Source organism: Sminthopsis crassicaudata, chromosome 6, assembly GCF_048593235.1.
Source record: "Sminthopsis crassicaudata isolate SCR6 chromosome 6, ASM4859323v1, whole genome shotgun sequence".
NCBI classification, from domain to species: domain Eukaryota; kingdom Metazoa; phylum Chordata; class Mammalia; order Dasyuromorphia; family Dasyuridae; genus Sminthopsis; species Sminthopsis crassicaudata.
In genome coordinates, this window is record NC_133622.1 from 118,578,303 (window position 1) to 118,592,665 (window position 14,363).

The following is a 14,363-nucleotide window of genomic DNA, read 5'->3' on the forward strand; positions in this document are numbered from 1 at the left end:
CTGAAAAGTTGGGTTTCCACAATGTTACAAGCTTTGAGATAGTGTGGGATTGGGATAGTGGGTACCACTGACTAAGACATTTTCAGAATGTGAGAGGCTAAGGAAGAGTAAGATTCACATGATAATTAAGTGATCAATAGAAGCCTTGAGCAAATAAGAAATTGAGAGACTAGGAAGGCATAGGTGGATTCAACCAATCAGAAAGACTCTTGTATTTTTGAGAAAACCACAGATTTAAAATAATAGTCCATCCAGCCCAAACTAGTTGGGATCAATGACCTGACCATTACTATGCCTGCTTAACAGGCTAATTGAATATTAAACAACATACTCCAGAGAAAGAGTTTTCTGCCATCTTTGAACATGGGGTGTATGATAGGGGATGTATTTTATATATATTAAGGGAAAACATGTAGTTGGAATATCAGAAAGACTGTAACCTGAATAAAATAGGCCAATCTGTTTTCTGAAGAGAGGACCTGATCATCCAAGCAAGTATAAAGGTTCCCCCATTTCTGTACTTAATGCTCCCACTTCCCTAAGAGGAGTGGGGTCCATTTCTGGCCAGAAACATTAAGATGATTCCTTAAAGATTCTTCTTTGTAATATTCTCTCTAAAATGTAATGTTTTCTGTTGAAGTTTTCTTGGGTTCTCTGGGAGCAGCCTTCGTTTCAATTCAGTAATCACCACAAGTGTAGTCAGGGGTTAAAGTCCAAATCCTTTATTGTCTCCTTCAAAGTCTTGTCTCCTTCACTTGGGGCTCAGCTAGTTTTCTGGAGGCCTTCTGGGGTGTTGGTTTCAGTGGAGAAGTGAAGGAGGAGAGTCTGCCACCACTTCTCTGTCTTCTCTAGTTCTGATTCTGTCTGAATCTGTCCAAACTTATATGCTCTCTTATCAAAGGTGTGAATCTTGTAGAACTATATTAAGTACTACGTACATTACTGAACTAGAGACTGTTAAGCACCATGCTAAATAACCATTGTCTCTATCAATTTCACTGACTTAACACCTTGTTTCAAGTTCTTACCCATAACACTTCTTTAATAAACTTTTCTTGATATCTGATTTTCAGTGTCAAGAATGTTATTTTTAACAGCTCTGACTCCCTGCCCCAGCTTCTTGCCCCGTTTTCCCTGTGCTGAGTTCTGAGCTTGGCAGACTGTCTCCCTGCCTATTTGACACAGACCTGTATGAAGTTCTTCCAAGGTATCTTCTTCTGGGAAAGTGTTGTACTCCACTTATTTGTGAATTCTTTGACTCCAAAACCAATTTAGAGGCTTTATCTGCTGTTGATTTGGGAGAAAGTCAGAGGAGATCACAGAAAGTCACGTCTGCTCTCTGCAGTTCCTTTTGTATAGGCTAACTGAATTTTTTAATGAATTATTTTATGCTATGGACTTTTTTTTTCCATATCACAAATTTTGTTTTTTAAGGAGTTGTTTTTTTTTTCCATTTCACAAATTCTGTTTTTCAAGGAGTTGTATTCTTTTTTCCATTTTGTCAAATCTATTTTGTAAGGAGTTTTCTTCAGATAATTCCTGTTTCCTTTTCCAAACTCTTTTGCAAAGTTTTCAATTCCTTTCCCCATTTCTCTTCTAACTCTCTTTAAGATCCTTTTTGAATTCTTCTAAGAGAGTCTTATGAGATGGGGATCAAATCATATCACTCTTTGGAGCTTCATCTGGAAATGATCTGCTTTTAGTGTCCTCAGGGTTTGAAATGTCTTCTTCTCTTTCTCCATAAAAACTATTTATGGTCAGAGTTCTTTTTGCTTTTTTGCTCTTTTTTTTTTTTAAAGGTTAACGTCTGCTTTTAGGGCAAAGGGGAGATTGTCCAAGCTTCCTCTATAGACAACAGTGGCTATGCTGGGTCAGTGATGTCTCACTTCTGGTGCTGAGTGGGCAGGACCAGATCCTGATATTCTGAGGTTTAGAGGCTCACAATTTGTATTTGTATTTGTGTTGGATCTCTTACAGGTAATCTGCTGGACAGGGTAGCCAATACTGCTGGAGATTCATCCTCATAGATTCCCCAGCATGTGAAGCTCACCCTATCCTGGGTCTAGGCACTGCCTGCGCTTGGGTTTCTCTGTGGCTCCCTGCTCTCAGCCACCTCTCTCTGTGCCCAATTGAAACAGACCAATTCTGCAGACTTTCCCAATTATCTTCTGCTGGAAATTTGTTACACTCCAAAACCACTGCAGGAGCTTACTTTGCTGTTAATTTAAGGGATATGGGGAAAGCTCAGAAAAAGACATGTCTCCTCTCCACCATCTTGGCTCTGTCCCCCTCGAATTTTTCTAAAATTCGGTTTACCTCCTTAATTTCTTTTTTGTTTATTTTGTGTTTAGAATTATCTAGTTCAAGAGAAGGAGGTCGAGATCCACTATTAGTATAGTTTTGCTGTCTATTTTCTCTTGCAAGTCAACTTAACTTCTCCTCTAAGAAGATGGATGGTATATCACTTGGTGTATTACCAGAGTCCAATTCCAGTGAATATGGAGAGTGTGAATCTGAATTGTATATGTGAGGCCAGGTAGACAATATGTTTTTCAATCTCTATTTATTAATCTGAGAACCAGGGTTTATATACTCTTTAAGCTAATATTACATTAACACTAAATACTTCCAGGTGATGCCGTATACATTCCAGGGTTAGTGTATAAACCATATTTTGACAGTTCAGTATTCACCTTAATTATCAATACTAAGATACTTATCAAAACAGAATTGTAAATAGAATAGTTGTGATGCTAATCAATACCAATAGAATTGTAAATATTTGTGATGTTTATCAATACCAAGGTATTTATTGTAACAGAGTTGTAGGGGGCAGCTAGGTGGTGCAGTAGATAGAGTACCAGCCTTGAATTTAGGAGGACCCGAGTTCAAATCTGGTCTCAGACACTTAACACTTCCTAGCTGTGTGACCCTGGGCAAGTCACTCAACCCCAGCCTCAGAGGAAAAAAAAAAAAAAAGAAAGAAAGAAACAGAGTTGTAAATAGCAGAAATTATCATGCAAATGTATTTGCCAAGATAAAGTCTTAAATAGCATAATTGTGATGCCTTTTTCTTGTCACATACATTCTCCATCAAGATTATTCTAAATTTATCTCGGGTATCTTTCACTTATTGTTAGGAAGATGAAGAGCCAGTGCTTTGAATTGTTTACCATTACAGAGAGGTTCAAGTAATATCTTATTCAATACTGGCCCTCTACAATATATATACGTTTAGAATTGATATTACTTCATTATCTATATTACTCTTTAGCTAGATATAATTTCCTTCCTTATCTCTTTTAATTATATCTATTTTGGTCTAAGATCAGGATCATTATCCCACTTTTGTTTTTACTTTAACTGAAGCATAATATATTCTGCTCTAGTCTTTTACCTTTATTCTGTATGTGTCTCTGCTTCAAATGTATTTCTTATAAACAATATATTGGATTCTGGCTTTTAATCTACTTTGCTATCTACTTTCATTTTATGGGAAAGTTCATCACATTCACATTCACATATGATTACTAACTCTATATTTCCCTCCATCCTATTTTTCCCCTTTTATATTTTACTTTCTCCTTTCACCCTTTCCTTTCTTATCAGTGTTTTGCTTCTGAGCCCCACCTCTCTCAATCTGCCCTCTTTTCTATAAGTTCCTCTTTTTCTTAGCCCTTGTCCTTTCTACTTCAGACCTCCCTTCTATCAGCCTTCCTTCTTCCTTTTTCTTTCCCCTTTTCCCTCTTACTTCCTTATAGGGTAAGATAAATACACAATGAGATGTGTATGTTAAGCCAAGTCTGATGAAATTAAGATTCAAACAATGTTCAATCCTCTCCTTTCTTTCTCTCTACTCTTAAGTTTTTTATGCCTCTCCATGTACTGAATTTGTCCCATTTTACTTCCCCTTTCCCCTTCTTCCAGTACAATAATTTTCCCACCCCTTAAGTTTTTTTTGTTTTTTGTTTTTTAATACTCACAGTCTGTGTTTATGTATACCCCTTCTAACTGCCCTAACACAGAAACAGTTCTTAAGACTTAGAAATATAATCTTCCCATGTAGGGATGTAAACCTTTTAACCTTTAAATAACATACATTTTTCTTTCCTGTTTGTCTTTTTATCCTTCTTTTGAGTTTTGTATTTAAAGATTAAATTTTCTGTTCAGCACTGATCTTTTCATCATACATAAATGATTGAATACCTCCTATTTCATTGAGTACCCATCTTTCCCCTTAAAAAAATTATGCTCAATTTGGTTGGATACTTGATTCTTGGTTGTAATTTAAGCTCTTTTGCCTTTTGCAATATCATATTCGATGCCCTCTGATCTTTTACTATGGAAATTGCTAAGTCCTGGTAATCCTGAGTGTGGCTCCTTAATATCTGAATTATTTTTTATGGCATCTTGCAGCATTTTCTACTTTACCTGATAATTCAGGATTTACAATAATTTCTTGGAGTCTTCATTTTGGGATCTCTTTCCTGAGGTGATCAGTGAATTCCTTCAATCATTATTTTACCATCTGGTTCTAGGATCTTAGGGCAGTTTTCCTTAATGATTTTCTTGAAAGGTGTTTTGGCTCTTTTTTGATTATGGCTTTCAGGTAGTAAAATAATCCTTAAATTATCTCTCCTGGATCTATTTTCCAGGTCAATTGTTTTTCCAATGTGGTATTTTGGATTTTCTTTTATTTTTTTCATTCTTTAAATTTTGTCTTGATGTCTCATTGAGTAATTCAATTGCCTACTTGTCCATTTTTAGTAATTTTCTTTGGATAGCTTTTCTTTACCTTCCTTTCCATTTGGACAATTCTACCTTTAAAGGAGTTGTTTTGTTCAATGGAATTTTTTTTCTAATAAGCCAATTCTTGTTTTTAAGGAGTTATTTTCTTCAGTCAATTTTTGTGCTTTTTCTTCCAAGCTATTGACTTCTCCCCCTCCTCTATAATTTTCCTGCATAGCTCTCATTTATTTTGTCAACTTTTCTTCTACCTCTCTTAGTTGATTTTTAAAATCTTTTTTGGAACTCATCCAAGAGAACCTTTTGAGCTTGAGACCAATTCAAATCTTCCTTTGAGACTTCACATGTAGGCATTTTGCCATTGCTGTCCAGAAGAGGGATTTTTAGCTCTCTCTCTCTCTCTCTCTCTCTCTCTCTCTCTCTCTCTCTCTCTCTCTCTCTCTCTCTGTGTGTGTGTGTGTGTGTGTGTGTGTGTGTGTATAATGGACCTCTTTGACAGTCTGGTGAAAAGCCTAAGGTCCATTTCTCAAAAGAAGGTTTTTAAATGCATAAAGAAAATTACAATGATTATAAAGGAGGTCAATTATACTGAAATAATATATTTTTCCCATTCAAGTTTAGAAATCTCTTGAAATCTATTCATGGATCCTTTGTGAATCTGTGAAGCACAGGTTAAGAAATCTTGCTCCCTTTTTACAGCAGGATTAAGCAGATATTTTCAAGGTGCTTTTTTTTTTCTTTTGTTTTGATTACTACCTTCTTCTTCCTGTCCAACCCTGTAGATCCACCATGAGCAATGTTCTTTTTGTCTCTTTTGTAACTCATAGAATCCTTTCCTTTCATCTCGTAGAATAGAAAAACTGATTTTAATCTAAAAATATCTGAGAAAGTAATGGATTATCAATACTTATATTTTTTCAATGACTGAATTTTTGTGAGAAATAGTTCAATTATGTTGTTTTTTTTAAATGTTAACACTTCAAACAAAAAATGAAATTCAAAATGCATTAAATTGGTTAGTGATCATAAACTTTATTGACTGTGTTAGGAAGCTGAAGATGTTTCATAATGTTTTTTTAAGAGCCTTTGGCTCAATTAAAATGGGGGGGGGGTTTCCTGGATACTCAGAAAGACAAAGGATCAGCCAATCATAAAATGTACCTCTTTCTCTCTTGTGCCTATTTGTATGACATATGATCTAATCATCTGTGAAAATATAGCCCATAATCACCAAGTGATTCTCTGGGCTATGGAAAGTCTCAACAAATGATTCCTTTATTAAGAATATATTAAGGCAATTATTGTTTCCTTTCCTTCTATCATTCCCCAATCACATTTCAATATCTCTTCAAGTCACTCTGGAGTTGTATAAGCTAAATTGTAAAATTTGAGATTTTAAATGAAGTTATTTTGACATTGAGTTAAGAATTTGATTGACCTTTGGAGGTGGAATTGAAAAGATCTTTCTTTTTGACAATAGAGGTAAGTTCAAGCTAGGCTCTAAGGGAGAGATGAGAAAAAGTGATCTTTCTTCTGTATTTGCAGACATGGGGATTCATTTGCATGGAATGTTGTCTGTACTTGTAAATTCAGTTGATAGGCTGACTGCCTTTTCCCCCTCTTCCCTCCATCCTTCATTCTTTAAAAAAAAATCTTTGCTACATAAAGCATTTTTATACCATTTGCTATATAAAGACTTTTTAGGTAGGAAAGGGCAGTGGGAAAATGAAAGTTTGAAAATGAAAGTGATACTTTTAAAAAAATCAACAAATATTTGAAAAATAAGATCTTTCCTACCATTAGTTCAGGAAGTAAAATATGTATGAATAAAACAATCTTGTAATTCTTTTTTTTTTCTTCCTTTGCAGGGTCAGCCGGGTCCACAGGTAAGAAAGTCCCTCATAAGGAAATGATTCCAAAGTAGGACTCCTCAAAGCTGAAGTTTTCTACAATTCTTTTCAATTGATAAATTAAAATAGCTATTTGCTGGCAATCATTATGTAATGTAGTAGAACAAATATTTCCTAGGAGGAAAGCCTGGGCTCTTTGTAACCATTTCAGTTGCATTAACTATCTGATCAGATGGTGAGTTTAACAATGTTCAAGCAAATAAAACAGGACACTTAACTGATTTGAAACATTGCCACAGAACTTGAAAGTGAATTTTAATAATTTACCAAATATGGAGTATGGTTAATAATGTTATAAATTTGTGCAAATTGGTTACTTCAAATCTAGTCACTTTTGATTAATTATACACAGAAACTGAATTATTTTCTATATTTTCATTACATTTTTACTGCTAAAGAGATGAATTATAATGAAAGAAATATGAATTCAAGAAAGAGATTGAGAAAATTTGACATATCCGAGGAATGTGTGTAAAAGGAAAAAGCAAAAAGAGGCTAACATAAAGCCTGATACAAGCTTTAAAATATTAGGAAATGGTGGTGAATATGAGTTATCATGTAACAAAATACTATTAAGTGATGCACATAATTATTGGGCTTGAGGCAACAAGGCATAATCCAGCTTTGACAACAGGAAAATGTGGGTTCATGTCCTATGTAACCAAGGGCAATCTACCTCAAACTCACTCTTTTTCCTAATTTCCTGATTTCTGTTGAAGTCTCTACCATAATTCCAGTTTCTCAGATTCACAGTGAGAGACACTGGCCAACACTCTTCTATCTGTCTTTCTTCTCTCATATTCCATCAGGAGCTAAGTCTTGTTAATTCTACCACTATTCTATCTGTCTCATCTGTCTCCTTCTCTCTATTCATATAGTCACTGTCGTAGTAAAAATCATCATCATCTCTCACAGTATCCAGTCTCTAGTGCCATTTGCTACATAAATTGCCAAGTTGATATTTCGGTTCCTCCTTGCTCAAAATCTCCAATGACACATGCCCCCAGCATAAAATAAAAATTCCTCTATTTGATACTTAAAATTCTTTACATTTTGGCCTCAGTTTACTTTTTCAAACTAATTGTTCGTTGTTTTCTTTCAAATACTCCACATTCTAGCCTAATGGCCTTCTTGCTATATACCCTTAGATGATATTCCATTTCTTGTTTTATACTATTATACCAAATAATCCACCATACTTGAAATATACTCTCTCATCACTACTGCCTCAAAGAATGGATGTCTTCTTTCAAAGATGAACTCAGTTGGTACCTTCTCCAGGAAGCCCATTTTTATCTCCCCATTGCTAGTATTGCTAACCTTCCCAAAATAATTTTGTTTCTGCTTGGTATATACTTTTTGCCTATACATATTCTTTTTTTCCAATATAATATAAAATCCTTGAAGGCAGGCTGTTTTTAAGCTTTTGGTTTTTGTTGTTGCTGTTGTTGTTTTGTATGTGTGTGTCTCTGTGTGTGTTTAAATTGCCTAGTGCAATACTCATAATTAAATGACTTAACCTCTCAGTGTTCCCAAGCAACTCTCCAAGAATTCTCTATATGTGAGAACAACCACAACAAGAATTATTGATCGTCAAGGCTTTGATACTATAGGTAATTTTTTTACACACACAGAAAGCCATTCCTACTAAAAATCCAATGTAATAATAATTACAATAGTAATAATTTTTATATTGTTTTAAGGTTAAAAGCACTTTATAAATATCTCCTTTGATCCCTGCAACAACCCTGAGAGGTAGGTGCTATTACTATCTACATTTTTACAGATGAGAAAAGTAAGACAGACTGAGGTTAAGTTACTCGCTTAGGGTCATACAATTAATCAGAGCTGGGTTTTAAGCTCTGTTCTTTCTGACTCGAGGTCTAGTACCTAACTGCCTCCATTTTAAAAAGAAGCAAATTTACATTAACTCTTTGTTAGTCTGTCAGTAGAATTTGTTAGTATTCCAAGTATATAAGCATTGATTCCAATATCTGTTATGTTTAGTTACATATAAATTAGTATCCATTTTCTAAGATGATGCTATAAGTGCCCATTATGATGTATTTGTTGGAGGGAGAATTGGGGTAACATGTAAGAATGACACTCTTTTTGAACTAAGCTCAGGAGATATTTCTTTGAATCAGGCAATTAAATAGATAACTTATTGAAGTGGTCCAGCAGCAGGTAGATTTTGAATAGTCATCTCAAATTGACATTGAGTTTAATCTAGGTATGAGGGGATGGGACTGAAAAATCGCCACGTGCTTTTATGGTTCTCTGGAAAAAAAAAACATTTTAAATACCATTATGTTATATGGCTACAACCCAATGAATAAAATAATTTCTAAAGAATCCATTGGACAATGGAAAGAAAGATGAAGGGAAATAAAGATGACCTCAGATCAGTTGTAATCTCTCAACAAGGATTATTTGAATGAAAACATAATATAACAAAAGATAACAAAGATAATAAAAGTCACTATATGAATGGATAAGAAAGAGGATAAGAACAGATCAAGAAAAAAAAACATAAGAATAATAGAACTACCTGAAAACTGATTTTTTAAAAATCTTATATAATAATACAAAAATTAACCCAAGAAAATTGTCCTGAAGGGTTGAAACAAAAGGGCAAAGTAGAAAAGAAAAAAAAAAACATCCATCAATCATCAATGGGAGAGCCACAATTAGAATCACTCAATACTAGCAGCAAATACACTAAAGGACTTCAGGTCTTAGAACACTGCATATTGAAGAGCAAAAAAATTGGGTTTCTGGCAAAAAATATCACACCCAGCAAAGTTAAGTATTCTGAATAAAAAATGATATTCAAGATCTTGTTGCAAAAAGACCTGAACGAAATAGAAAATTTGACATATAAGATCCAAGAGAAATATCAGGTAAATATCAAAGACTAATTTCAAGGGACTCAATAAAAACAAACTATTTATACTTTATACATGGAAATGTAAATAATATGTTTGTAATTATCAAGTTGGTAGTCTGAAAGAAAGATTATACTCATCTGAGTATGATGTGATTCTAAAAAGCAAAATTATTCTTTTTCACAATGGTTTGCTGCCAAAACACAGGTGTTGTGAAAACCCCCACTAAACCTCTACAAAAATGGGCAAGGAAAAGACTCACATTAACATTGCCATCATTGGACACATAGATTCTGGCAAGTCCACCAGTATTGGTCACCTCATCTCCAAATGTGGAATTGATAAGAGAACCATAGAGAAGTTTGAGAAGGAGGCTGCTGGGTCTTAGATAAACTGAAGCTTGAATGTAATAGTGTCACTATTGATATATCTCCAGGTGGAAATTTGAACCAGCAAATACTATGTGACTATTATTGATGCTCTGGGACACAGAGACTTTAACAAGAACATGATTACAGGCATATCTCAGGCTGACTGTGCAGTCCTGATTGTTGCTGCTGGTGTTGGTGAATTTGAAGCCGGTATCTCAAAAAATGGGCAAGCCCAAGAGCATGCCCTTTGAGCCTGCATACTAGGTGTGAAACAACTGATTGTTAGTGTGAACAAGAAATTGTCAAGGAAGTCAGTATCTATGTCAAGAAAATTAGCTACAACCCTGATACAGTAGCTTTTGTGCCAATTTCAGGATGGAATGGTGAAAGCATGCTGGAGCCAAGCTCTAATATGGCTTGCTTTAAGAGATGGAAAGTCACCTGTAAGAATGGGAATAATAATGGAACTACACTGTTTGCAACTTTGGATTGCATCCTGCCACCAATTCATCCAAATGATAAGCCCCTCCAAGATGTCTACAAGACGGTGGTACTGTACCTGTTGGCTGTGTGGAAAGTCGTGTTCCGAAACGAGGCATGGTGGTCACCTTTGCCCCAGTCAATGTTACATCTGCAGTAAAGTCTGTTGAATTGCATTGTGAAGCTTTGAGTGAGGCTCTGCCTGGGGACAATGTTGGTTTCAATGTCAAGAACGTGTCTGTCAAAGATGTCTGCTGTAGTAATGTGGCTGGTGATAGCAAGAATGACCCACCAATGGAAGCTGCTGGTTTCATGACACAGGTCATTATCCTGAACCATCCAGGCCAAATCAGTGCAGGCTATGCACCTGCTCTGGAGTGTCACAATGCTCTCATTACTTGCAAGTTTGCTGAATTGAAGGAGAAGATTGATTGTCGTTCTAATAAGAAGCTGGAAGACAGTCCTTAAGTCCTGAAATCTGGTGACGTTGCCGTCGTTGGTTCCAGGCAAGTCCATGTGGGTAGAGAGCTTCTCTGATTATCCTCCTCTGAGTCGGTTTGCTGTTCATGATATGAGGCAGATTATTGCAGTTGGTGTCATCAAGGCAGTTGCCAAGAAGGCTGCTAGAGCTGACAAGGTCACAAAATCACTTAGCCAGAAGTCTAAATGAATATTCTGTACAATACCTGCCACCCCAGTCTTAATCAGTGGTGAAAGAATGGTCTCAAAACTGTCTCAATTGGCCAGTTACGTTTAATAATAAAAGATCAGTTAATGATTACAATGCATCATAAAAGCTTCAGAAGGAGTTTTAAGTTTTAGTTTTTAAAATCAGTAATTTTTAAATGGAAACAACTTGACCAAAAATCTGTCACAGAATTTTTAGACCATTAAAACAGTTTAATGCAAAAAAAATGTAGGAAATTGAATAATTACTTTTTTTTTTTTTTTGGTGAGGCAATTGGGATTGTTACTTGCTTGGTGTCACACAGCTAGGAAATATTAAGTATCTAGGCTGGATCTGAACTAAGGTCCTCCTGACTCCAGGACCTGTTCTCTGTCCACCATCTAGCTAACCCCAAGAATAGTTATTTTCTACAAATGAGGTGCAAGAGAAAAAACTGACACAGAAGAATTATAAGGGAGAGGAGGGCTGGTAGTTCTGAAACCCTACTCCCATTAGGAATGGATTAAAGAAAGAACAGCATATACACATACACAACATATGTCTGTATATACATGTATATATGTGTGTATATATATACATGTATATATATATATAATATATATGTATATATAATATGATATAAATATATACTATAAAATATATATGCATATATATATATTTACATGGGTATAAAAGTCTTCTAAATTTAGAAAAAAAGGAGGCTAAGGGGATGGGGAGGGTTGGAGAAGATAAGGGAAGGAGTTTTAGAGGGAATGCTACTCACATCAGATCTGGGTTAAAAAGAGAACAAGGTATACATTTAGAAGGAAAATTAAAGTCTTCTAAATTTATAAAGAAATAAAAGGTTAGAGAATAGGATAAGCAAGGTGATATAGAAGGGTGTATATGCCACTGGGAATAGGATAAAAAGTCTTCTGAATTCAAATAAAAACAAGAAGGCAAGAGGAAAAAATAGGAGGAAAGGATAAGGGAAGGATCCTGGGGATAGAAAGGATTAAGAAAGAGTTAAGTAATAGGAAGGTGAGGTAGCAGGTAGCAAGAAGTAAAGTAGAGCAGTCAGGAGGCATAGGAAATAAGAGATACATACAAACATAATAATAAAGATCAAAAGTAGAACTTACAAAGTAATAAAAGCAGGATTAGTATTCAGTATTCTCAAACATAGTTAAAACTAAAATATATTTCCTCAAAAGAGAAAATAGGAAAACTACACTGTATGTCAACCTAATCAATATTGTTTTAAACCATTTAAAATAACCAGACAGCATCAGGTTGGAATACTACTGTGAAGTAGGAAATGATGAGTTTGGAATTTAGAAAAATATGGGAAAACTTGGGTTTATGAAGGAATATGTTATATATCTTCAGAGAAATAGAAGACAAAGATAGTATAGTGTTACATGGAATTTATTTGAATGCATATATGTACATATATATACATATATATGATTAGTAATATCTGTGTGTGTATGTGTATAAAATATCTGCATTTAATTGTAGGAACAGGAGGAAAAGGGAAAAGGAATAATGAATAATAATAATAAAAAGGAAAAATGAATAATGAAGTTTATTTTTTTTTTCTAACATGGTAATTAAAAGGGAGATTTAGGTTAGTTTTTTAAGGAAGCTTGACTGAGATTGGGAAGTTAAGTACAGTGTTCTTTGCTAGAGACATAGGATACTTAGAAGATTAATAACTTGATGGAGAAAAAGTGATAGAAGGAAGAAATAATGATTTAAGGTGGAGGGGAAATGAGGCATTTAGAATGGAGAGATTTGAATGAATCATACTAGAAAGATGTAGAGAAATGGTTTATTAAAAAAAAGAATGAAATTAATGTTGAAAGAAATTAAGGCATTAAGGAGAATAAGAGGGAGGTGAAAAGAAAATGGGTTTTTTTAAATTAGTGTTTCATAGACTAGCTCCTTTTCACAGATTATGAAATCATATTTGAAAGGATGATTCTTCAGTAATATCTTTCTTCTAATCTACTCCTATCCCACTGGGCAATGAGCAAGGTCATTCAGATCTGTTTTATCCTTGGCCAGAAATGTTCAGGAAATAGGGGCCAGAGGTGGATGTTGCAAATTTGAAGATTCAGACTTGATATAAGCAATTCCGTTCCCCACAAACAAATTCAGCCTTTTCTGATGATAAGAATTGTCCTCAGGTGGAATGGGTTGTTCTTTGATGCCCTGTTACAGTTTTTTCTCAATAGGAGTTTTCAAGAAGAGACTAAATTGCTTTCAGTATTGTTGTAAAGAGGAATTTTTAGTCATAATGTTTTATCCTGTGAAAGATACTTTGACCACCTCCTCCAGGCTCAAAATAGTATTGATAGAATGACTAAACCTATCTTTGAAATGAAAGTTTCTTTTCCCCATGAAAATGATGATTTCTCCCAGAAACAAGCAGTCACCACTTAGTAATTAAAAAGTGTTTCAGTTGCATGTGACTGATAAGGAGTTATATTTAAACCATCATTTACTTTCGAAGTTCAAGTATTTGTTTTCCCATTTTATAGCGCTATTACTACCAAACACATTTAGAGTAATAGACTTATGAGTTGTGTTGTATTTGGAGGTTTTGATGAATGAAGTATAAGATTTATTTCTCTACCAACGGACATCATTTTTAGATGAAAGAATTATCATTCCAAATGTGTTGACAAGTTAAGGTAACAAATAGTTTAAGTGCCCACTATGTGCTAAATACTGCCACTTTGCTAAATACTGAATTTTTATTTTTATTTTAATTTTTATTTATTTATAAAGGGACAAAAACAATCCTTTCCCACTAGGAGCATCTGGTATTATACTAGATAATGTGCAAACAACCAAGTACAAAAAAGATCAACTTCATCAAGGATTTTGTGGAGGGCATTTATGTCCAGGAATGGCTTGTGGGGGGGTCATACAGCTTGAGAATCTGTGAGAGTTACTTACTGAATAATTCTTAAATATAACTCTTAAATGCTACTTTGTTAAATAAGTAAAGTAAAATGTCAAAATTTTTTGTTTCCAAATGCAATGACTTCATAAATATTGTTTTTATACAAAACAGAAAGAAAATACATACCAATTCTCTTAATACAAAAACTCTAAATAAAATTCTAGCAAAATCACATGTAAAGACCAAGTGAAATTTATACAAGAATTCAGAGCTGGTTTAATATTAGGAAAACTATAAGTAACTATACCAATAACAAAAAAAAATTAATAGATTGAGAAAAATCTTTTGACAAAATGTTCATTTTTATGAAAAACACCAGAAAGCATA

At 34.4% G+C, this 14,363-nt stretch overlaps 1 protein-coding gene and 1 pseudogene across 1 annotated transcript in view; both read left to right on the top strand.

Annotated features, from left to right (window-relative positions):
• COL25A1 (collagen type XXV alpha 1 chain) overlaps positions 1 to 14,363 on the top strand; it is a 535,802-nt gene that overhangs the window by 328,423 nt on the left and 193,016 nt on the right. Inside the window, exon 5 of the mRNA XM_074272507.1 lies at positions 6,615 to 6,632. Coding sequence (XP_074128608.1) covers positions 6,615 to 6,632 — 18 coding nt within the window. The remainder of the gene's footprint in view (positions 1 to 6,614; positions 6,633 to 14,363) is intronic.
• LOC141546727 (elongation factor 1-alpha 1 pseudogene) lies at positions 9,243 to 11,133 on the top strand (annotated as a pseudogene).